Genomic DNA, 23,296 nt, shown 5'->3' on the forward strand with positions numbered 1-23,296 from the left:
AGAGAAGACAAAAGGTAACAGCATTGGACAGAAAATGGCTCCTGGGAACAGAAATAGGACATAGAAAGGAAGACCATTAGACACCAACATGGAGATGAGGTCACTCTGGAATCAAAGGATCATGGAAGGAGGCCTGGACACTGAAAAGAACTGGTTGGACTTAGAGAGACAAGCAGACCCATAGGTCTAGAGTGACCAGAAGACAGAGGCCATCAATGGAAATGAGGAAGAACCCTCCGGCCAGAGGAGGGGCTGGTCCATCAAGATGCCATGGGCCAAGGGGAGTGGGTCACAGGTGCCCATTGTCCCCAGCTGGGGTGAGGGTGGGGCACAGAGTTACCTCCTCAAGGGGTGGCAAGGGGCTTGACTCCAGGATTTCTTCCTCTTCACCTGGGGTGGGGTCCTGACCCCAAGGAGAGAAAGAGAAGAGTAGCACAGGGTAAGAAGGAAGGAGAAAGGTTAGCAGAAGAGGAGGCAAAGCAGTACCAGTTGCCCGAGGGCAGGGTCTGTCTGTGCTGGGGGATGGGGGAAATCTCAGATCTTGCAGCCCCTTTGGAGGGAGACAGTTTGGGGAGAATGAACCTCCAAGGTCATAGAGGTTTGGGGGCAAAGATCTGGATGCCCCAGCTCTACCTGCCGGTAACCGCTGCCTCTGGTCCTGGGGGTGGGCCAGGCAGTGGGGGAAGCTGCCCTCCGAGCTGGGCGTCGGGAAGGGGGAGGCTGGACCCGGGCTGGGCCAGAGCCTGCAGTTGGAGAGGGCCTCCGGCCTGGTGAGGGGGATGCCTGCCGGGCCGCTGACCTCTTGGCAGGTGGGGTAGGCTTTCGGGGAGGGGTCCGGTGCCCCCTAGGGGGAGGGGGAGGCCTGTGGTGGGGGCTCCCAGGGTGCTGCAGCAGAGAGACAGGGAGGGGACAGGGAGTAAGTAAATCCCCATCATCTAAACACACTGTGCCTCTCCCCACAGCATGGAGAGGGGAGGAAGGTGTCCTAGGAGATGATTGCAGGGGGTACTGGGAGGAAGGGAAGAAATGAAGGGGTCCTTTGAGTTTACCTGATAATCAGGGGTCGTCCCCGTAGTCATCACATCATAATAGGGGGGCTCGTAGTCATAGTAGAGAGACTCAGTGGGCTGGGATTAGGGGGTGGGCATAGGCAGAAAGGGGATGAGGTAATTGGAAGGCATGGGGTGAAGGGCAGAAGAGGGAGATAAAAAGATGGTGGGTGAGTTGGAAAACAGGGAAGGTATGGAGTTGGGAAACAGAGTTGAAGATGAAAGCAGAGGTTGAGGGTCAGAAGGGAGGTGGGGAGAGGTGGAACAGAGGGAAGGGGTTCCACATGTGGGGCAGAAGTAGACATGATTAAGAGATTGAACCTCTGATCTTCAGACCACTGACCCCAGAGCCTGTCTGTACTCTAACTGTCCAGACCCCACCCAACCCAGGCTCCCTTCTCTTCCCTTCCTTCCCCTCCCCTCCCTTCCCTTCTCTTCCCTTCCCTTCCCCCGACTACCTCCCTTTTTTCTGCCCCTCCAGGTAGATGGGGGCCAGAGACCAGGCTCCCCACCCCCACACTTCTGCAGACCCACCCCTCCTTTGGGATTCCGTCCATCCCGACTCCTTCCCATTTCTCCTCCTTGGTCTCACCATCCCAACTGCTTTCTCCTGGCTTCCATCCCCTCTACTCTGCTCTCCCACCTGCCTCCCCTGCTCTTACCCCTCTCCCACTGTCTCCCAATCTCTTAATTCAAGGAAGGAAGGGGAAACCCAGGGACACAGTTCTAGGAAGACTGGTAGAAGAGGAGACGCAGAGCAGGGAACACAGCTCCCAGCCATGAATTCTTCATAACAACTCTTTTTATTTTTAGATGAAAATAAAAAGGCTGATGAATGAGAACTAGGAGGAGGGGGTGATGGGAATAGGGAAATGAGAGTGGGGAGGACAACTAAGGAGGGGAGATGACTGGGTGTCTTCCCTCTCTGGGGTGTGCTGCACTTGGGGGTTCTCCCGGCTCCCTCACCTGGCGCTGGGGTTCCTGATTTTGTGGCCTATGAAGTCTTGATGGCTGCTGCTTTGGAGATCTCTGGGCTCTGTGAGGCTGTTGGTTTTGGGGTCTTTCCCTCTGACCCCCCTCACATTCCAGCTCCTTCTGCTCACATGATTCATAGGCTGCTTGGACCCCTGGGACAATGGCAAGCTCCTGGACATCACCCTGCAAAGACATGAGAGAGATGGAGCAGAGAAATACTCAGAGAGAGGCAGAGGGTATCATCCAAGAGAAAGGGTAGGAGGCCAATCCTACGTAAAACTCTATGATGGAAGAAGGTCACTGTCAGCCCTCCATATGCATAACCCTTTTCAGTTTTCAAGGGATCTCATGGGACCTTCATAACAACCAGGAAAGTCAGTAGAACAAACATCTTTCTGCCCATTTTCCAGATACATTCCATTCAGAAAAGCCCAAAAAGGCAATGACTGCTCCAAGGTCACCCAGAGTGGCAGAATCAGGACCAGATCCCAGGACTTCCAGCATACTTTGCCTCCCCTCTACCCTTTGTGGCAAAACATAAGCCCTTCCACAGTGGCTTCCAGAGACAGGGCTCAGCCTTAGAAGCCTTGGCCTTCCAATAATAGTGATGATGAGAATTCTCTGGACCTCTAGAAATGGAGTGGGAAAACCCACTTCTTAGTTCCAATGGCATTTACTTTTGCCCACACATGGTGCTTAGCATACCCTCCCTTGCACTGTAACTTAGGGATGTTGTCTCATTTCCTGGGAAGCACTGTAACTTAGGGATTTTGTCTCATTCACCTGGGAGCTCCTGCAGGTGACAGACACTTTATATTCTTCTTCTTTGTTCTCCTTGGGCAACAGGTATTCAGAAAATGTTGACTGGCTTGGAGGGTAGATGGAGGGATGGATGAATGGATAGATGAGTGCATGGGTGGATGGGGGCTTAATGTATTACTGAATGGGAGTACTGACAAATAGGGAATGAATGAATGTATGTACAAGAGGGTGGACTCGTGGGCAGATGAATAAGGGACACAGAGTAGATGGAAGCAAATGGGTGAGTAGGTAGACGGGTGGAATTGAATATCTGGGTAAATAAATGGTCAGATGGGAAATAAGTGGGTGAGGAGATGGGTACATGAGTGTATTGAAGAAGTAGCTGAGTTGGTGGAAGGATAATGGATGATGGGTGGCCAAATGGATGCATGCATCCTTGTATGCATGGGTAGATGGGGTGGGTGGATGGGTGGTTGAGTGAATAGATGGGTGGAGGAATTGAAGAGGATAGATGGATGGAAGCATAAATGGGTGATTTAAAGGGGAGAGTGGTTAAGCAGGGGGAAGATGGACAGGTAAGGGGATATAAGCCTTCATGCATCTGTAGGAGAGTGTGTGATATATAGGTGAGTAAATGAATGAGGGAGGGAGTGGTGGATGTGTGCATGGGTGGGCTGGAGAGTGAGTGAATAGATGGCTAGGTGAGGAGAGAGAGGTGTTGAAGGGATGGACGGATGAGGGGACTGATGAAGACTGAAGGACAGAATAAAGTGGCTGTGGACAGTCCTGCCAGAAAAGTAGGCATCTATTTCTCACAGAGATCAGTAGCCCTGAAGATAGGAAATGGAAATAAAAATTCACAAGAAAAAAATGAAAGCCTAGGGAAGGCTGGACCCAGAAGGGGAGTGGGCACAAGAGAGGGGACCAGAGGCCACTCCTGTCTCTGATTGCTCTGGTTACCTCAAAGACTTCTTCATCCAGAATACGGGCACCAAAGATTATCACTCCATGCGTGTCCAATACTGGACGAGCGCTTCGGGGGAGAGGCCGGGTGACTCGCTTCTTGCAGTCAACAATGAGGGTGACAGACTGGCCCTTCACAGCCACAGCCACACGGTGCCACCTGATCATGGGGGGAGAGGTTCAACTGAACTCTTGACTGACTGAAGCAGGGGAGTCAACACGATTGGAGAGCGGTGATGAGAGCTGAAGCCAATGGTGATAAGAAGAGTAATCACAACTTATTGAGTGTTTACAGTGCGCCAGGCACTGTGCCATCAATTTCTCATTTGATTGTGCTGATTCTACTTAATGTCCATTTTACAAATGTAGAAACTGACACTCAAAAAATTTAAGTAACTTGCCCAAGGTACAGGCTGGTTCAACATGCAGAGAAGGGTGCATACTCTAAAGCCCAAACTCTGGGCTGGAAGTGACTGAAACTTGGGCAGTGGGTAGGTGTGGTGTGGCCAAAAGGGTCTGAAAGTTTCACACTTTAGAGCATAGAGGTTCAGAGGCACTTCCTCCTGAAAGAGAGGGCCGGGCAGACCAGAGGAGCAAACAAACTTACTTGCCATCTGCTAGGCTGAGGCCTCGGAAGACTGGCTGAGCTGCAGGTTGAGGCCGTCCAGTCTGGTCCTCATACAGGAAGCGGATAGGTCGGCCCAGCTCCAGGCCCAGCTGTCGGACACCTTGGGCACTGTAGAGAGTCAGGAGAGGAGCCTGGAGACCAGGGCGGGTCCGGACAACAGTCAGCAGAGAGAAATCTTTGGGAAATCCTCCTAGGGAGTATCCAAGAGAGATACACACAGAGTGAGAGGCAAAGAGAGCCACAACCCCTTTCCTCCTGGTGTCTAATCCTAAGCCCCACCCTATTACCTCCCCTAGGTCTCCCTACCCCACTGTGTCTCCCATACCTGGGAAAAGCTGGCGAGTGGGTGCACTCAGCTGGGCAGGTCGTGCCACTCGGTAGGCCACATCAGCTGGACAGATGCCTCTTGCTCTCCGCACACCATCAGGGAGGGAGGGGAACCTCAGGGCTCGGAGCACATCCACAGGGGGTGCACCTGGGAGGGTCCATGATGATCAGGAGAAGGAACAGGGCATCCAGATCAGGATGATTTGGCCTCAGGAGGGCATAAATAGGGGACATTTGGGATCCAGAACTCAGCTTTCCAGGGCTCAAACTCCCTACAAGGCAAAGGTCATCTCAGCCTCACTTGCTTCTGAACAGTGCCTTAATGGATGGGAAATGCAAAGGTACCTGGAGGCAGGGCGGCCTTAGCCGGAATTCAACCCCATGCCCTCCTGCCCCTCTCTCTCCTAGCATCTGCCTCTCACACTCTCCTGTTGTCTTTTAGCCTATGAATCTGTCTCTGTCTATGCTCTCTGAATCTGTCTCTCAGCTCTACTACATCTGTCTCCTGTCTCTCTCACTGTCTCTCTTACTCTCTCTGTCTCTTTATGTTGATTTTTCCATGCCTGTCTCTTCTTCCTCCATTTCCCTCACTTTCTATCTACCTTTCTCTCTCCCTGGCTCTCACTCCCTTTCCATATCTCTCACTCTCTGGGTCTCTGGCATCTGTCCTGTCTCCAGCACAAACAACATCTGGGCAATCGATCATCCTGGGCACAGGAGGTGCAGGGGGGCCACAAGGAAGAGAGCAGAGAGGCTCTATGGGAGGGGGCTTTGAGCAGCTACATATCCCAGATTTGGTGGGGTGGGGTGGGAACAACCCTGACCATGCTGAGGAAAAAGATAAGAAAGCTCTCCCAAGAGCGTGTGCCTCCTGGTTTAGGAGATGAGTTGGGGAGGGGTGGAGGAATCGGGGGCGGGGGCTGAAGCTGCCACGCGGAGCCGGAACAGGTCCAGGGCCCAGAGCCACACATCTGTGGATCCCATCAGAGTGCTTGCCCAGAACCCAGGCAAGCTCCCCACACCTGGAACCTCAATCCTGTTTCGCCACCCCCACCAACCCCACCACCTGGGACCCAGAGATGCAAGACACAGCCCACCAGCCCTGTCTACCTAGAATTCAGCTTCCTAGGGCTCACACTCCCTGGAAAACAAAAGATCACCTTGCCCTCACTTCCTCCCCTGTATACATACTCTTCACACCATCAGCTCCAGATTGGAAAAATCCCAAAGAGGGTTCCAGCAAAACTTTCATAGAAGTGTAGGGCAGGGCAGAGGCCAGAGCAATCAGGAGAGCAGAGCTGGGTGGGGTGGGTGAGGTGGGGCAGGCAGGCAGAGAAAAGGCCCTTTGAGTCCAGAAGCCGGGAAACCACGGCCTCCCCCCGCCCCCCACCAGCCCCCACCTAAGCCTGGCCCCTGCGCATGTGGCAGCTCCGCAAACACCAACACACAAGGGCCGCTTTGAGAGACGAAGGGTGAGTGAGACAGAGACACAGAGACTCACAGAGACCCCAGGCCAAGGAGACCTCAGAGGCCCCCACCCTCCACCAAACCCCAGGGGAGTACAATTCGATCATATAGGCGACCTACCCACAGGTCCACCCACCATCTTCCCACACCAGGCCACGTACTTGCCCCACTGTCTCCGGCCTCATCTGCCCCTCAGGCTCCCCCCTGGTAGCCCCATCACCCTCCACCACTCTACCTCTGGCCCCTCAAATGCCTTATTCTCTAATCTTCGGAATTCCACAGTAACCCATTTCCCTAAAGTCCCATCTCTACCCACTCAGCTCCTGAAATAAGAAACAGTCATCTTAGCCATCCCCCTGCCTCCATGCCACAGCAGCCCTCTCCCCTAAGCAATACTCCTAGAGTCTACAGGCACTATGGGCCTCAATCTCCTGGCCCTGGGCCTCACTGTCCTTACATCTTGGAAGTTCTTCCTTCTATAATGTGATCTAAATCCTTTATGCTGCCATTCTGACCCTCTTCTCTCTAAAGCAGAGAAGAATTGAATAGTCCAGTTAAATACAAATCAGCGCGTGTCTCCAGAATGTCTCCAGACATGGGGAGCTTTTTTCAGCCTGCTGAGGGCTTGGTGCTCACCACCCCCTCCTCCCTGACATCAAATCCCCTTCCCTAGAAGCCAGCAAATCTGGGTCCCGGGAAAAAGAAGGAAAAGATTGGGGTGTGGACACTAGGGTCCCAGGGGAGCCTGGCTGGCCAGACGGGGGAGGGGCTAGGCAGGAATGCAAAGAGTTGGCTCTGGCCTCAGACACCTGATCCTGGCCTGTCCAGCGGGCCGTCCTGTTGGCAGCCAGCCCCAGTGCTCCCCAGAGCCAGCCGCGTGGCAACATCGAGGGCACAGGGAGGGGGAGGGTATGCTGTCCGGGAGGCCAATGGGACAGGTAGTCAAGGCATCCTTTCTTTCTGGGCTTACTAGGTTCTGCTCTGAATCACAGGTGCTCAGGTCTTATCCCAGAGATATTGACAGAAAGGCCAGAAGACTCACAGACCTCACCATGAACATGGGCATCTACCACACTCAAACCTGCAATGGCTGAACGAGGCTGGCCCTGGCCATCTTCAGCTCTGGCCATCTGCAGCTCTTCCCAAGGACCTAAGACAAGCGCCCATCCCGACTGGGCTCTCTAAAGTAGTCCTCCACCTTTCAGCCCTACCTGCCCTCCCCCAGTCACTTCAAGGATGAAGAGATCCCTACCCTGACTCCAAGGAACCCAGGTGTCTTGCCCTCCAGCCTGGACCCTTGAAGCCCAAAGTCTCCTTTTCAGACTCAGAGGCTCCTGCCCCAGGCATCAGCTGTCCCCTTCCCAGAGGCACTCGGAGCTCCAGCCTGACTCCGAGGACCCAGGCATCAGGACTCCTCTTACCTGCCCAGCCTGGGGCCGCGCTCAGCCCCAGCACCAGAGGTAGGAGGAGGAGGAGGAGGTGGTGATGGCAGCGGCGGCACCGCTCCATGGCTGAGCGACCGGAACGCCGGGTCCCAGGGACCCAGGTCTGCCTGAGGCGCTGGACGCTCAGAGGCTGACAGAGACAGGGAGCAGACTATGAGCCTCGGACGCCGGGGTCCCAGGGAGGTCAGAGGCTGTGGGCAGAGACAGCTGTCAGTGGCCCAGCTCCATGCAGCAAGGCGCCGTCGGGGCTCCCAGCACTGCTCCCTCCTCGGTGGCTGCCGCTTCTGTGTGTCCCCGGCCACCCCTGCGCCCAGAGCCCCCACCTCGCCCCCGCCCCCGGCCGGCCCCCGCCTCCAGCCGCCCGCCCACAGGCACCGAGGGGGAAACCCCACCCTCAATCTCCACCTGGGGAGGGAGGCGGGAACCCTCCCTCTCTCGCTTGCTCTCTCCTGTTCCTTGCAGGTCGAATTGACTGTACCCCAAGATTCTCTTTTCAGGAACCCCAAAGTTTTCCCTAGTCCCTTCCTTTTCCAGGACCCAAACGTCCAGTCACACACACCCCCTCCCGTTCACTCCCTTTTGGGGGCCAAGCCCCCTTTCAGCAGAGGCCTGGGCGGGATTTAGGGCACAGTGGGAGGGGAGAGGCGGGCCTGGGGGTCATAGTCCCCACCTTCCCCAAAATCAGGTCTCTGTAATTACTTCCCTCGCCCCGCCCCGCCCCGTGTAATTATAGAGCCCGGCCGCCGGGGCGGGGTTATTTATAGACCAGGCTGTAGATAGTGGCGAACTGGGGCGGAGGATGGGCGGGGAGGTGTTCTTCCGGGAGCCAGAGACTGGGACCACCGATAAACACAGGCTAGTCAGGTCCTAGGAGATGCACGTGGGGGACAAGGTAAGGGAGTCCCAGAGCCCAGGTAGAGGGGGAGCAATGGTAAAATAAGGGAGCAGGCGACTCTGGTTGGAAGGGTCCAGGGAAATGGGGTCACTAAAGGACGTGGGCCGCCTTCGGGCAGGCAACGCCTGAGGAAGCCACGGCGCTCGGTGCCCAGTGCGACCCCATGAGCGGGCACGGCGCCGGGTCTGCCCGGAGCCCGCGGCGCGGCCGGAGGGAAGGCCGGAGCGAGCCGAGGCGCCGCCCGCTGGCGCGGGGAGGGCACGAGCGAACAAGGCGCCTTTGAGAATCCGCCGCCCCCCTTCCTCCACCGGCCGGCCCCGCCCCCAGCCTGGCACACCCTCTTCCCCCTCCCCGACAAAGCTCGCCTTGTGTCCCCCACCCTGCGCCCGCCTCTCAGGCCCCAGGGAACCTCGGCGGCGGCGTCCAGGGATCGCGTCCGAAGCTCCCAACCGGATACCCCCCCAAGCCCGACTCGGCGCTGCCCATCCTTATATAGTCACCTCGGTCCAGAAAACAGCGATTTTAATTTGAAAGCGATTTTATGTATGAGTGAGAGGGGGAAGGAACCCCAAAGAGAAGAGACGCAGGGCAAAAATCATGCAGCCCCAGCACCCCACCTCTGCGGGCTGGCCACCCCCCACTCAATTCTCAGGCCAGGATCCCATGTCCCTAGCCTACACTATGTGCCCATGGCTTGAGGAGAGCAGTGAAGGGAAGGCCTCCGGGACTATACTCACGAAATCGTCCCCTGTGGGGGCCCTGTCTTCACAGCCCAGGCCCCTTCCCCAAGTCAGACAGGAAGAGATGGGGTGGGGGGGAAGCTGGGAAGGCTAGTGCTTGGAGAGCCCTAGGGACAGGCCATTTCAGGGCCCTGCCTTTCCCAAACACCCACCTCCACCACTGGCATTTCTTAGTCAACCTGGGAAAGTACAGTACTTCTTTGAGTCTAACTGCAAGTCTCTATCCTCAGAGGAAGTTAAAAATAGCAGATCGGTTCCTACATCTCCACCAGCCCCTTCACCACCACCACCACCTTTTTTATATTTCAGTCTGACTGAAGGAGGTGAAGTGTAAAAAGAGACTCTGGACAGGAGACAGTCACAGGGGACCCTCCCTCTCCCAGAGAGGCCCCCATCTGCCAGGCTGGAGAAAAGGAAGGCCTGTCAGGGCCCTACGCTTATGTCCATCAGTTTGGGGGGCCTGCCCACCAATATCCATCTCTTGGGGAGTTCCCCATTTCCATTCTTCAGATGGAAAGGAAAATGAGGCAAGATGAGAGGGAAGCAAGGTCCCAGGGGCAGGGCCAGTGCTTTGTGCTGGGAGAAGGACAGAGGGTGAGAAACTACCCCAAATCATGGGAGACCCCGACAAATTCAGAGACTCAAGGCCACTGAAGGGAGACAACCAGTCCTCACAGGGATCTGGGGTCCCTTCCAACTTGGGATATCAAGCAGATCCCTTGGAGGGCTTATGTTCTTGGTTCTGCCCTGTACTTCTCACCCCATCAAGCTTCTGGGAACATGGCCCCCCCCCACCCTGCCCCAAGCTTGGAGTCCCTCTTGGATGTGTGCTCCTCCAATGTGAGAAGCACCATGTCTGGGTCTGAGCTCAGGCCAGTTGATGGGGAGCCTCAAGCATCTCCATAAGAAAAGTGTCGATGGGGGTGTCACCAATGAGCTTGAAGAAAAACAGATGCTCTAGACACTTAAGGCCGATGGACCGGAGGGCAGGAAGACGTAGCAGCAGCTTGGCAAACCTGGGGTGGAGGTGGAAGAAGGGGAGTGAGAGCTGGAAGCACACGGACTCTGAACACATCCTCGTGGCACTCCCCACCTGTGAGGGAGCCTCAGTCCCCCCAGCCCCATCTCACCGTCCCTGCTGCTCAGGGTACTTCTGTTTGCAGTAGGTCTCCAGTGATGCATACACTTTCTCCCGCAGGACCTCCACCTCACTAGGGTTGGAGAGGCCCTTGGCATCTAGGATGGCACGGAAGAGAGGAGGAAGAGAAATGAACACAAATCAAATCAGTACAGCTGCGTAGATGTGAGCCACACGATGTCCCTTTTGGTCCGCACTTGCTTGCCCTTTACCAGAGGCCTGGCAAGGGAAGCAGGGCCTACTGGGTTTGTGGGACGCATCCACGGATGTGGGTTTTTCCTTGGCCAGTTGGGAGATTTCCAGGTTGAGGGTCTTACTGAGGGGGATAGCTGGGTAACTTAGGAGTCTCGGAGAAGAGGAGGCTCCAAGGGTGCCTTGGCCTTGAGAAACAAAGGTAATCCTCCTCTTACCTGGATTAAACAGAATGATTGCCCTCAGGCAGCCAAGCTCTGTCTTGTCCATCCTCATGTCACGCATTTTGGACACTAGCTCTGTCAGCACCCTGGAGAGGGACCTGCAGGTCACTCAAAGGTCACAGCTCAGCCAGCCTTGGACACGGACCAGCCTATAGCCCCACCCCCTTTATCTACATGCCAGCCTAGCCGAGGGCCACTGACCGATCAAAGATGGCTCCTACTCCTGCTGAATGGGCTGAGTTTCGGTGCACATGAAGACCTGTGGCAAGGAGGATGCCATCTCGAACATCAATGGATCGGTGGGAGAAGGAAGCAATGAGGAGTTCGTTCCAGCCTGGGTGGGGCAGCAAGGGTCAGGAGCCAGAAATCAGGCCAAGAGATTCAAAGCACATCAGTAGAAGAGAAGGAGAAAAGATATGGCGAGGTCAGCAAGTTTGGCTCCCTTAGGACACAAGGTAAGGCCACTGGGGTCACTAAAGGTTGGAAAGTCAAAGGGGTCAAATGTCAAGAGGTCAAAGGGATCCAAGGTCACTGACCTGCCCGCAGCAATATGACCTGATCATCCAGAGGCAAGGAGGAAAAGTGTGGGATCCTCTTCGCCCACTCAACAAGCGTGAATAGCTGTTTGTCAGCTGCCTGACAGATGTTAGTCACGGGGTCATTTGGCTGCAGGGGACGGGGGTAAGAGTTACGGAAGATTTTGAGATATGCTGGGAACCCCCTAGTAAGAGGCTCCTTACATACAGTCTTCCTGTGAGCCCCATCCAAACCAATCCCTGTAAGTCAGGCTTCTCTTCTGGTATTTGTTTAAGCAATTATTTATTTGGGAAGTGCCTGTGGTTCTGCCAGTGGGTGTTTTGGGGAGTAGAGACAGAAGGAGCTATCATATCCACCTCAGATATTTGAAAGACCTTGTTTGGCAGCACTTCTGGTCCCAAGCAGTGTTAGGAAGGTTATGAGGGGAAAGGATGAGAAGGGATATAGAACAGACCTAGACTACCTCCCCCTACCCCCATCATGAAGGAGAGTGAATTGACCCCAACACTCACGCTGCTGCCGCTACCACCGGTTCCCCCAGGACCCTCAACGCCCTGGTCACTCTTCTGCTCCACAGCAAGCTCTGCCTCCAGGATCCTGTCCACAGGCATCTCCTCAGGGGCTCCCCCAGCCCCCTCCCCATCCCCATCCTTGTCCTTTCCCCGCTGACGCTCCTCCTGTACCGCTGCAGGGGAAAGAGGGAGAGAAAAAAACAGAGAGTCAGCAGCCAGCCATTAAGGGTTTCCACAAGTATCCTTAGGGCCTCATCAGGATCTCATGGCCCTTGGGAAATATTTATGGAAATTGGAGAAGTCACTAGAAAGGGTGGACTGGGAGCAGCCCTGAAGCAAGGGTTATAAAAGGGCAGATAAGTCAGTCAGGAAGGGTGAGGAGGGTAAAAGAATCAGGGAGGAATTTAAATGGAGAGCCTACTACATGGTTAAAAAATATGCCAAGATTCAACCTGAAAAAGCTGATTGAAAAAAAATTTTTAATAAAAAAACATGGAAAGAAACATGCTAAGCACGTTTTAACATTCACTCTATTATCATAATTATGCTGGAAGCATTTATTCTCATTTTTAAAGATGAGGAACTTGGGATTCAAAAAGGTTAAACAGCTCACTTAAATTCATATAGTAATGGCAGGTCATACAATTGGATCTAAGTGTGTCTGAATGCAAATCTGTACTCTCCTGACTCTGCAAATAGGCAGTGAAAGGAGTACTGGCCTAGGTCTTCACGGATGTGAGTTCTGATCCCAGAACTGCCTGCCACTCCTTTGTTGCATGACTTTGGAAAAGCCAGGCCTCAGGCTCATCTTCTCTAAAGTGGGATTTTGACCAAGATACGTTCTCAAGTGTCTGTCTCAGACTTCTACGAATTGGACTTAAGAAGATAAGATGGAGACACAGAATAAGGAAGGAAATCCCTGAGCTTAAGAGTGTCGAGTCCCAGGAGTTAGAGGAAAGATCACAGATAACAGGAGACAGAGACCAGAGAGGGTCCATGGAATCAGAGAGGAGGAACCACTCAGGTTAGAAAAGGGGAGACAGAAAGCCCATCACGGGTAAGGAAAGGTTATCCTAAGACCAGTCTAGGGAGGGGTCATAGGTGTAGACCACAAAGGCCTAACCAGTAAGAAGGAAACTCAAGGGCCAGAGCAGGGTAACAGGGAGAAAAGCTTCGAAGGGAGAAAGAAATCAAATATCGCCCTCTAGAGGATATTTGATTTGAGAAATCAAATATCACCCTTTAGCCTTCCAGAGAGGTAGAGTCTTGAGCGGGGTAGGGGAGAAGGGGCATGTGGTCTAAGAAGCCTGGGCAGGGCAGGTCCTTACCCTCCCTCTTCATGCCAGTGGCCAGGCACTTCTGGTAGCGGCAGTACTGACAGCGGTTCCGCTGGCGCTTGTCTACTGTGCAGTCTTTGTTGTCCCGGCAAGAGTACGTAAGGTCCTTTCGGATGGTGCGTTTGAAGAAGCCCTTGCAACCCTCACAGCTGTAAACCCCGTAGTGTTTGCCTACAGGGAAAAGGGAAGAGCAATAAGATTGCGTGGAGACACCTTCACCATTTAGTCTCTTCCTAATCTCCCCCTGGCAAAACTTAAAGTCCTCTCTACATTTGCCAAATACAGAGATAGGGTACCAGGAGGTGAGTGATGATCCAGTCCCAGTCCCCTCACTGTTCAGAATCCCTACGTTTGCACTCCCTTTTCCCTCTGACCTTCCCCCTAATCGCATCCCACATCTCATCTTCAGCTTCTTTACTCTTATCAGGCCTCCCCCAGGTCACTTGCTCTGACCAAACCCCATAAGCCCTGGGAATCCCACAAGTGGTGATACATGGCCCAGACTCTCCCTCTCTCTTCATCCTCTGAGCCCCATACCTGAGCTTCTGTCCCCGCAGATTGCACATAGCCGTTTGCCAGCCCCCGGGCCACCTGGAGGGGGTGGACAGTGCAGGCCCCGGACCCCTAAGACTGGTGGCTTCACATCTTCAGGGGGGCCAGACCCACCCCCAGGGAGCGACACTGTTGAGTTAATCTGGGATGAGGGAAATAGGGAAGTCACAGGAAGACTCATTGGGAAGGAGAATCTCATAGAAGTGATGGAAATCATTCCCTACTACTAAGCAAAGTCCCACAATGCACATTCCAGAGGGCATCATTTACACTGTAGTCTACATGAGGGGCCATCCCTGGAGCACAATCCCAAAGAGAATAAACAGAACCCCCCTGAAATTGTGCTGTTCCACAGTGACCCTGAAGGGCAGGTGTCTTGGGAAAGCAGATGGGACCAAACGGGCAGAAAATCACTGATAGATGAAAAGGACATGAAGAATATCAGAATTAGCTGGGCATGGTGGTAGACACCTGGAATCCCAGCTACTCAGGAGGCTGAGGCAGGAGAATCACTTGAACCCAGGAAGCAGAGGTTGCAGTGAGCCGAGACTGAGCCACTGCACCCCAGCCTGGGCAACAGAGCAAGACTCCATCTCAAAAAAAAAAAAAAAACCACACACAAAAACCAAGGAATATTAAGATTTCTTTTAGTGGAGGAAGCATGCATTGAAAGTTCAGTCACCTCAGGAAAGGCAAGGGGTCTCAACAAAGACCACAGGCCTGCCAAGATTAGAGGATTAGAAGGTCAATGAGCCATGGGGAAGTTCACGCAAGGATTTGGGGTTACAAGGAAAACAAGGAAATGAAAGTGGCCAGGCAGTAAGTCGGTCACAACCTCTCACCTGGGGGCTGCTGACAGGCCCGGAGAATCCTGGGGGAGCTGGAGGGGGCAGACCAGGGGACCCCATGGAAGAACTGATAACTGGAAAGGGAGAGCCCAGTGGGGGTGGTGGCATCGGGGGTGGGGGTGGGGCCCCAGAGCCTCCAAGGGATGGAGCTGTTGAAGGGGGTAGGGGTGGCCCAGGAGGAGAAGGGGGAGGGACTCCCTGGGGAAGGGGATTTGGGGAGGAGCTGTCTGGGCTTCGGGAGTCTGAGAGAGGGGTATGTACAGGCACACAGACACACAGAGACAGGAGAGACAAAAAAAGAAAATGAGTCTTCAAACATCCAAGTAGAGACTTTAATTCTCTAGTACCCCACCGTGCCTGGACCCAGCCCACTCCATCCATCCCTAAGTCCAGAGACATCCTGCTGTCAAAAAACAGTATAACTCCAGCTGGTCCGATGAGTGCGTTATCAGAACTAACATTAGCGTCACTAAAATTGGTATACAACCTCCCACTGCTATATTTGACTGGCTGAAAAAACAAAAAAACAAGGTACTCCTCATTGTGGTGAGAGGAGGGAGTTGACAAGGAGAGGAGGATAGCTCAGTTGAGAAACATCTTCCAAGCAATCCATTTGAATGAATACCAGGTCATCCCCAAGCCACACCTGTCTCGTGGGTGGGGCAGCACGTGGGGTACCCATCCAGCCCCTCTATTCCCAGCGTAAAGCTGGGTAGCCGGGGCGTACAGGGGAAAGAGGTGGGAGAGACCCCTCCTATAACGCAGAATCTGCCTTCAAACGTCCAAAGTCCTGAAGCTTAAGAGGAATCGTGCCCTTCCCACGCCCGCGACCTCCAGTGCCCCAGGCCTCAAGCGGTCAAGGCTAGGAGATCTGAAGCTCCCCTTCCCCGCCCCGCCCTGGGGGGAGGAGGGCGCTAAGGCCCTCGGGAGGGAAGGGACGCGTGTTTACAAACAAGGGGGCGGGAGCGCCAGGAAAAGAGCACTGGGGAGGGTGTGGGGGAGGGGGTTGCAGATAACGCGGTCACTGGCTTGCCTGCCCTTCCGCAGGGACACTCACCCCGCCCGCTGTCGCCCATCCCGTCCCGTCCGGCCTCCCCCGGCTCCGGTTCCGGGGTTTGTTGTTCTCCGCCTGCCGCCGCCGCCGCCGCCGCTGCGGGATCCAGCCAGGGCCGTCGCCGCCGCCACCGGGACGCGACCCCACAATGCATTTCTTTTCGCACCCCCACCGGCCCACACTGCCCTGCGGCATGCCGCTGAGGGAGGAAGGGCGGGCGAGCGGCCCAAGACATGATCCCTGGCTGAGAGTAGGGATATCGAAGAGGTGCCAGAGATTCCCAAGAGTTGATCGGAAGATTAGCTGAGCACGAGGAAGCACCTGAGAAAACGACTCTGGCCTGGATTGGGTGGAATTAAGCTTGTCGTTCTGCTCTGTACCAAAATGACAGCGCCAATGTGGCAGCCATCTTTGTACAGACGGGAAGTGTCGGCGCAAGTTCCCGCCCCCTCGTCTAGTTGGAAACCGAGGAGGCGGTCTCCTCCAGCCTGTTAGCCCGCCTTGCCCACCTTCCCCTCAAATAACCTCCAGGCTCGCGCATGCGCGTCAGCTCAGGGTGGCTTCGTCGCTACCGGAGTGCCGCCATATTGGTAAAGGCATTAGGGCGAAGGTGGAACGGAACTTCCTGTTCTCGCGGGAGCTAAAGGCGGGACTGCCACGTCCAAGCAAACGGGGAAAGGAGAGGATCCCGGAGCCGGTGAGAATTCTGTTTTTCCATTCTATCCCTTCCAGGCCATTCCCTCACCTAATGAGCCATAGAGACGAGGGCCCAGAGAGTCCGTAAAGTGGCTGGTCAAAGACTAGTGTCCCAGAGCCCTGCATCCGCGAGGGGGTTCGGCATAAAGAGAACTAGTCTTGGGAACTATGTAGGTGGAAACTTAAGGGAATGGGAGAGCGGCCCATAGAGGTGGACGGAGAGCGCGACTGGAGTAAAGAGGACCCTGTGTAGGTATAGAGTTAGTTGAGAGTCAAGTGGAGTCACTGTCTCTGTCCCTCTGGTCAGCGTGATGGCCAAAGGTCTGGGGGCCCCCCGCTGGGTGGCCGTGGGACTGCTGACCTGGGCAGCCTTGGGGCTTCTGGTGGCTGGACACGGGGGTTATGACGACCTGCACGACGATCTGCAAGAAGACTTCCATGGCCACAGCCACAGGCACTCACATGAAGATTTCCACCATGGACACAACCATGCCCACGGCCATGGCCACACTCACGAGAGCATCTGGCATGGACATACCCACGGTCACGACCATGGACATTCACATGAGGATTTACACCATGGCCATAGCCATGGCCACTCCCATGAGAACCTCTACCACAGAGGACATGGACATGACCATGACCATAGCCATGGAGGCTATGGGGAGTCTGGGGCTCTGGGCATCAAGCAGGACCTGGATGCTGTCACTCTCTGGGCTTATGTGAGTTTCCAGGGGATGGGAGAGAGAGGGGCTGGTTCTGGATTGTCGGGAAACTCCACAGTACTTGACCCTGATTCTCCCTCACCAGGCACTGGGGGCCACAGTGCTGATCTCAGCAGCTCCATTTTTTGTCCTCTTCCTTATCCCTGTGGAGTCAAACTCTCCCCGGCATCGCTCTCTACTTCAGATCTTGCTCAGTTTTGCTTCTGGTGGGCTCCTGGGAGACGCCTTCCTGCACCTCATTCCTCATGCTCTTGGTAAGTAACCTCTGACTTCTACCTCAAATCTAACGTATTTTGTTCTTTTAAGGGTTCTTTCTCCTTTCTGATTCCTGATCTTCCGATATTCCCCCAAATACACACCCTTTGGGTTAGATATTCCCTCATTTGGCTTCCCCCCCTTCTTCCAGAACCTCATTCTCACCACACTCTGGAGCAACCTGGACATGGACACTCCCACAGTGGTGAGGAAGAGACAGATGGGGACAGGAGTTGGGGTGCTGGGGAAGGTCCGTCTCTCCCTATTCCTCACCTCCTGCACTTAAGGAGGAGAAGTCTGGAATGCACATCTCCCTTAATGTCTCAATGCCTCTATTCCCAGGCCAGGGCCCCATTCTATCTGTGGGACTGTGGGTTCTCAGTGGAATTGTTGCCTTTCTGGTCGTGGAGAAATTCGTGAGACATGTGAAAGGAGGACATGGACACAGTCATGGACATGGACATGCTCATAGTCACACACGTGGAAGTCATGGACATGGAAGACAGGGTGAGCCCAGGAACAACTTTCCAAAAGCTGACTTGCCTGCCTCAGAATCGCCTCATCTTATGGCCCTCAGGAGGGAGAGGACATATTGGAAGATCTGTTCTCCACTCTGACCAACTCCTTTCTTCCCTCAGAGCGTTCTACCAAGGAGAAGCAGAGCTCAGAGGAAGAAGAAAAGGAAACGGGGGGTGTCCAGAAGAGGCGAGGAGGAAGCACAGTACCCAAAGATGGGCCAGTGAGACCTCAGAAGCCTGAAGAAGAAAAAAGAGGCTTAGGTAAGGGCCAGAGTTGGTGATAAATTTGGGCAAGGGACATCCTCACGAATCACATGGAATATGTGCTATGGGTAATGGAAGGTGTCTGGGAAACACTAAGGGACTGGGTGTGAAGTGGTCTCTGAGGGGAGATGTGAGGATAGCTGACCAAGACTGGAACAACTGGTGATGGAGGCCTCTGATCATTTTCTCTTCTTTTCCTGTACAAGACCTGCGTGTGTCAGGATACCTGAATCTGGCTGCTGACTTGGCACACAACTTCACTGATGGTCTGGCCATTGGGGCTTCCTTTCGAGGGGGTCGGGGACTAGGGATCCTGACCACAATGACTGTCCTGCTACATGAAGTGCCCCATGAGGTTGGAGACTTTGCCATCTTGGTCCAGTCTGGCTGCAGCAAAAAGCAGGTTGGTGATGTCTGCCGAACACTGCTGCCTCAAACCCTTTGTTTCTGCTCACTCACCTTAAACCCAAAACAGCCTCTTATTAGTTCCAAACAATTCATGCTATCATTGACAAGTCCCCTAGAAATGAGTGGGAAGAAGTTCTGGTTTCTTTTCTTTAGCTCAGTATTTCTTAAACTATGGTCTATAAACAATCTGAATGGTTTAGTGGAGTCTTACACACACACACCTACTCAATCAGAAAGTCTGTGGAAAGGATCTCTGATCTCTAAGATTTTTTTCAGAAATTGTCTATTCTAGACCCTCCCCCTTTTTACTTTGATGTTTAGTTTCCAAATCCATGTCCCTTACACCTATATCCCACCAGCTACTTCTAAACCCACTGATAATCTTTAGCTGTTGGTGAGTGTCTCTTTCTCTTTTCTGCCCATCAGGCAATGCGTCTGCAACTACTGACAGCAGTAGGGGCACTGGCAGGCACTGCCTGTGCCCTTCTCGCTGAAGGAGGAACAGTGGGCAGTGAAGTTGCAGGTGGTGCAGGTCCTGGCTGGGTCCTGCCATTTACTGCGGGTGGCTTTATCTACGTGGCAACAGTGTCTGTGTTGCCAGAGCTGCTGAGGGAGGCATCACCATTGCAGTCATTTCTGGAGGTGCTGGGGCTGCTGGGGGGAGTTGTCATGATGGTGCTGATTGCCCACCTCGAGTGAGGGGTGGGATAAACTACCTTGCCCCAAACCTCTACCCCTCACTCTAGGTCAGGGGTGTGTGGAGGCTGGGGGCCCTGGCCAGGGACATCTACCAAAGGAAGGAACCGTAGCCTGAGAAAATGGTTACTTTGTCATTAGGGCCTTCAAGGGCTGGCAGTCTTACAGAGGCGGTAGAGGTGAGAATGAGAGGCCAGAGGGAACATAGTGTTGAGCACCACCTGACCATGTTGTTGCATTTGGAGGTCTAAATGGGGCCATGAAGAAGGCTGGGAGAGGGGATGATGGCAGCCTACTTGGTGTCCCCTACCCCACCTGTTAGAAAACCAAGTTGCTACACAGAAAGTTCTGCAAAGTCCACTTCCCTTTCTCCCACCACTTGGTAGAGGCTTCAGGAAAGACCAGAGTCCTGGACAGAGAGGGTAACAGGAGTAGTCGGGGATAAACATAAACATCAATCGTGTGTCCTGATTTGGGAGTGATTTGGGGGACGGGCGGGGGGCGGGGGGGAGGGTTGGTAATATCACGGCCTGATTTTTTTTGTTAGTATTCTTTTTATATCACTGTGTTTGAATAGAGGGGGAGGAGGGGTGGAGACCAGAAATAAAGTCCTCAGATCTTCACCCCACATGGAGTCTTTGTCTTTTTGGGGGGAATGGGGCCCCTTGTCTTCCCCACACTGTCGGCCCCCAAACAGCAGTGTCTGGCCACGCCCCCGCGGTGGGAGGTCGGCCAGCGCTGGCGGCCGCAGATGGCCTAAGGCTGTCGGGGCTTCGATTGGCCCCGGATTTGCGTTCGCCACGCCCCCTCTGCACTAGGATTGGCTTAGTGCTGGGGTTCCCACCCACCCACAGTCCGCCATGGCGTCTCAGCTCCAGCACCGGCTCCGCTCTGCGCTGGCCTTGGTCACAGGTTGAGGGGGTGCTCTCCCGGGAAGGTTTGGGGTGTTGGAGTGATGTCAGGGGCATGCCCTTGGAGTCCACGGCCCCTGTAACCTCTGGCCCCTTATCCACATTTTACTAACTTTTTGCCCTGTGACCTCTGATCCCTGCCCTCTCCTCCCCCTGCCCGGTCCCTGCGTGTTCTGTCCTACCTCAGGTGCGGGGAGCGGCATCGGCCGGGCGGTCAGTGTGCGCCTGGCCGGAGAGGGGGCCACCGTAGCCGCCTGCGACCTGGACGGGGCAGCGGCACAGGAGACAGTGCGGCTGCTGGGCGGGCCAGGGAGCAAGCAGGGGCCGCCCCGAGGGAACCACGCTGCCTTCCAGGCTGACGTGTCTGAGGGCAGTGCCGCCAGACGCCTGCTGGAACAAGTGCAGGTGAACGCCAGGCCACGTTCTCTCTTTAAAGCTCTAATATTGCCGCCACTGCCCCGGCTCTTTGTGGGTTTTTTTTGATGCATAACCTCCCCCTCCCATAGGCCTGCTTTTCTCGCCCACCATCTGTCGTTGTGTCCTGTGCGGGCATCACCCGGGATGAGCTTCTGCTGCACATGTCTGAGGATGACTGGGACAAAGTCATAGCTGTCAATCTCAAGGTGGTGATCTCTGAACCTGCGACTTTTGGCCACCTTAGTCTGGGGGGTGAGTCGGAGGAGGGCTGTCATCCCAGCTGATCTTTTCTCCCTTGTTACCCTTTCCCGCCAGGGCACCTTCCTAGTCACTCAGGCTGCAGGCCAAGCCCTGGTGTCCAGTGGTTGCAGTGGTTCCATCATCAACATCAGTAGCATCGTAGGAAAGGTCAGGTTGAGTTGGACGAGGTCAGCCAGCCAAGTGGCATAGAAAGGAGAACCCCTCCTTGAGACTGCTGACTCATTCCACATCTCTGACTCATCTATAGGTGGGGAACATGGGACAGACAAACTATGCAGCATCCAAGGCCGGAGTGATTGGGCTAACCCAGACTGCAGCCCGAGAGCTTGGACGGTTGGTCAGATGGTTGAGGGTCCTGGAGAGCACCTGGGGGGTCTGAGGGAGGGACCAGCATTCCAGTCCTCTCCAGAATCAGCAGCCACTCTCCTTCTCACAGACATGGGATCCGCTGTAACTCTGTCCTCCCAGGGTTCATTGCAACACCCATGACACAGAAAGTGCCACAGAAAGTGATGAATAAGGTAGGAGGCTGTGGCTGGAGGGCAGAATCATTCAGAGACTCAATCTGGGCTTCACAGAGAGAAAGAGAATACTGGGCACAGTTCCTGGCAAACATTAAGTATTCAATAAATATATAAGGAATGAAGACAAAAAAGGGTCACAAACTTAGTCTTCAAAAAAATCTATAAAAGCGGCTTTCACCTGCGTATGAATATTTCCTTACAGATTACTGGAATGATCCCAATGGGACACTTGGGGGACCCTGAGGGTGAGCACCGAATGGAGAGGAGTCCCTGGGAAGGGGGCCTGAATGAAGAGATCCCAAAGTTTTGGGATTTTTTAGGGGATGGGTGGTTGGTATCTGTGATGGGGTTTGTGGTGAGGTGTCTTTGGTGGGAGATTTTGGGTATTTTGAGTGTATGGGAGTGAGCAGGATTCTGCCTTCTCCCCAACATTCTCATAGATGTGGCAGATGTGGTCGCATTCTTGGCATCTGAAGATAGTGGATATATCACAGGGGCCTCAGTGGAAGTCACTGGTATGAGGCCAACCTGGGGAGGGAGAGGGCAGAGTAAGTGGAACCCAGACTATATGAGAAAGCAAGTAAGGGGAGTCTGGAGCCACTGGAAAGGGCAGAGGTTCCCAAGGGCAGGGACAGAAGTGGGCACCCCCCCCAGCCCATTTGTCTCTCCACCCATGCATCTGTCCAAATGTTTCTGCCCCTCCCAGGAGGTCTTTTCATGTAACTGCCTCAAGGTCCCTGGACTCTGCTCACCCCCCACCACTCTGCCCGGCCTCCTGCTGATGAGGACTCTAAGTTCCCAGGCTACAAAAGGGGTGGCAGTGTATGGCTCAGGAATGCTGAATATGGGAAGCAGGGGTGCTGGTGACCCTAATAAATTTCAAATCCTCTTCCCTGCCACCTCCGGTTCTTCTTGTGTCCAAGCCCTCAGACCCTTCCCCACCTCCCCCTCCTTTCCCTTTCCCGAAGGATTGTTCCCTTTCACTGCCTGGTCTCCCAGGGCAACCCCCGCCGCCGGGTGTGAGAGGAAAGAGTATGTGTCACTGTGTATGCGTGACACTCTGGGTCTTTTTGGAAGGAGGGGTTTCTTCACCCCCTTCCACTGGTTCTACAGCACCAGTTTCCTCCCCCCAGCTGCCTGGGTCCTTTGGTCCCCAAGGGTAATTTGTTCATGGCCCCATCCTGGTGTCCAGTCTGGCCTTGGAAGGGGGTCTTGGAACAGGTGGCCCTCCCCCACCCCTCTCCTTTCTGTGAGTCCCCCCCTCCCCTTTCTCTCCACCTTACAATAGCTGCAGCCGGCCTGGGGTCGGATGGGGGGGATTAGGGGAGGGGGCCAGGATTAGGGGAATGAACCAGCCGATGAAAGAGGCTGGAGAGAACAGGAGGGAGGGGGCTGGGAAGAGGAGGAGGAAGGGGAGGGGGTCTGCGCCAATCGACTCTGGTGCCCACATAAGGACTGGCCACGGACTGAAGGAGAAGACAGGGAAGTAGGGGGCAACTGGGGTGGGGGGCGAGGGCACCCACTGCTGGTTTGTCCCAGAGACAGGCCACCCCCTGGCAGCCGCAGCCCATGTCCGGGAGCCTCAGCACTGGCGGGGACAGGACGCCCATCACGGTCTCTTCCCCCAACCCCCGCCCCGTATCCCTCTCATTCCCTGCCCTCATTGGGGATCGCACTGCCCCTTCCTCTTCTCTTTCCTCCGCATCCCCTTCGTTTACTCTACAGTCCTGGAAGAGGCTTCTGCCCACTTCCCACTCCAGACATTCTGCCCCTGTGTACCCCACCCACATGCGCACACCCCCTCCCCAACGGGGGCCCCATCTTGTGTGAATCCCTGCTTCCGCGTGGTGTCTCCATTCCCCGGTTCCTCCGGTGCGCCTCTCTCCCTCCCTCGCCCCGGGCCGCGGCTCCTGATTGTCCAAACGCAATTCTCGAGTCTATGGCTCCGGCCGAGAGTTGAGTCTGGACGTCCCGAG

General features: G+C 54.7%; 4 protein-coding genes and 1 long non-coding RNA gene across 10 annotated transcripts in view; 3 read left to right on the plus strand and 2 right to left on the minus strand.

Annotated features, from left to right (window-relative positions):
• COL11A2 (collagen type XI alpha 2 chain) overlaps positions 1-8,171 on the minus strand; it is a 29,493-nt gene extending 21,322 nt beyond the window's left edge. The window contains exons 1-8 of the mRNA XM_035297598.3: positions 8,022-8,171; positions 7,593-7,807; positions 4,703-4,852; positions 4,357-4,567; positions 3,747-3,909; positions 2,016-2,207; positions 1,050-1,127; positions 341-403 (exon numbers count right to left, since the gene is read on the minus strand). Coding sequence (XP_035153489.3) covers positions 341-403; positions 1,050-1,127; positions 2,016-2,207; positions 3,747-3,909; positions 4,357-4,567; positions 4,703-4,852; positions 7,593-7,680 — 945 coding nt within the window. The 5' untranslated portion in view covers positions 7,681-7,807; positions 8,022-8,171. The remainder of the gene's footprint in view (positions 1-340; positions 404-1,049; positions 1,128-2,015; positions 2,208-3,746; positions 3,910-4,356; positions 4,568-4,702; positions 4,853-7,592; positions 7,808-8,021) is intronic.
• Positions 347-4,012, plus strand: LOC118153118 (uncharacterized). 2 transcript variants are annotated; one of them, XR_004742374.3, is made up of 3 exons: positions 347-439; positions 2,164-2,279; positions 3,890-4,012. It is a non-coding gene; the product is annotated as an uncharacterized LOC118153118 (long non-coding RNA). The 2 variants fall into 2 exon arrangements; XR_013534029.1 differs by lacking the exon at positions 3,890-4,012 and adding an exon at positions 2,435-2,552.
• An 845-nt stretch (positions 8,172-9,016) lies between the features above and the next one.
• On the minus strand, positions 9,017-16,076 carry RXRB (retinoid X receptor beta). Of its 4 annotated transcripts, none has more exons than XM_002746422.6 (10): positions 15,649-16,076; positions 14,586-14,833; positions 13,729-13,885; positions 13,183-13,362; positions 11,855-12,027; positions 11,342-11,471; positions 11,007-11,139; positions 10,800-10,891; positions 10,382-10,487; positions 9,017-10,267 (listed from the first exon to the last, which is right to left on the minus strand). In XM_002746422.6, the coding sequence occupies exons 1-10, from the start codon at positions 15,878-15,880 to the stop codon at positions 10,120-10,122; spliced, it is 1,599 nt and encodes a 532-aa protein (XP_002746468.2). In that variant the 5' UTR covers positions 15,881-16,076; the 3' UTR covers positions 9,017-10,119. The 4 variants fall into 4 exon arrangements, with proteins under 4 accessions (XP_002746468.2, XP_008992482.2, XP_017826505.1 ...); XM_008994234.5 differs by having other exon boundaries at positions 10,800-10,903; XM_017971016.4 differs by lacking the exon at positions 14,586-14,833.
• Positions 16,077-16,287: 211 nt separating this feature from the next.
• Positions 16,288-19,835, plus strand: SLC39A7 (solute carrier family 39 member 7). Of its 2 annotated transcripts, XM_002746426.6 has the most exons (8): positions 16,288-16,342; positions 16,649-17,063; positions 17,152-17,320; positions 17,473-17,526; positions 17,664-17,828; positions 17,960-18,100; positions 18,310-18,506; positions 18,938-19,835. In XM_002746426.6, the coding sequence occupies exons 2-8, from the start codon at positions 16,653-16,655 to the stop codon at positions 19,208-19,210; spliced, it is 1,410 nt and encodes a 469-aa protein (XP_002746472.3). In that variant the 5' UTR covers positions 16,288-16,342; positions 16,649-16,652; the 3' UTR covers positions 19,211-19,835. The 2 variants fall into 2 exon arrangements, with proteins under 2 accessions (XP_002746472.3, XP_078225002.1); XM_078368876.1 differs by lacking the exon at positions 17,473-17,526.
• Positions 19,836-20,059: 224 nt separating this feature from the next.
• On the plus strand, positions 20,060-22,219 carry HSD17B8 (hydroxysteroid 17-beta dehydrogenase 8). Its single transcript, XM_002746427.6, has 9 exons — positions 20,060-20,119; positions 20,306-20,523; positions 20,625-20,741; positions 20,851-20,943; positions 21,044-21,129; positions 21,233-21,317; positions 21,523-21,565; positions 21,761-21,835; positions 22,027-22,219. Exons 1-9 carry the CDS (start codon positions 20,068-20,070, stop codon positions 22,041-22,043), a joined length of 786 nt encoding a protein of 261 aa, XP_002746473.1. The 5' UTR covers positions 20,060-20,067; the 3' UTR covers positions 22,044-22,219.
• Positions 22,220-23,296: the final 1,077 nt, after the last annotated feature.

The sequence above is a fragment of the Callithrix jacchus genome, chromosome 4 (genome assembly GCF_049354715.1).
Source record: "Callithrix jacchus isolate 240 chromosome 4, calJac240_pri, whole genome shotgun sequence".
In the NCBI taxonomy this organism is placed as follows: Eukaryota; Metazoa; Chordata; class Mammalia; order Primates; family Cebidae; genus Callithrix; species Callithrix jacchus.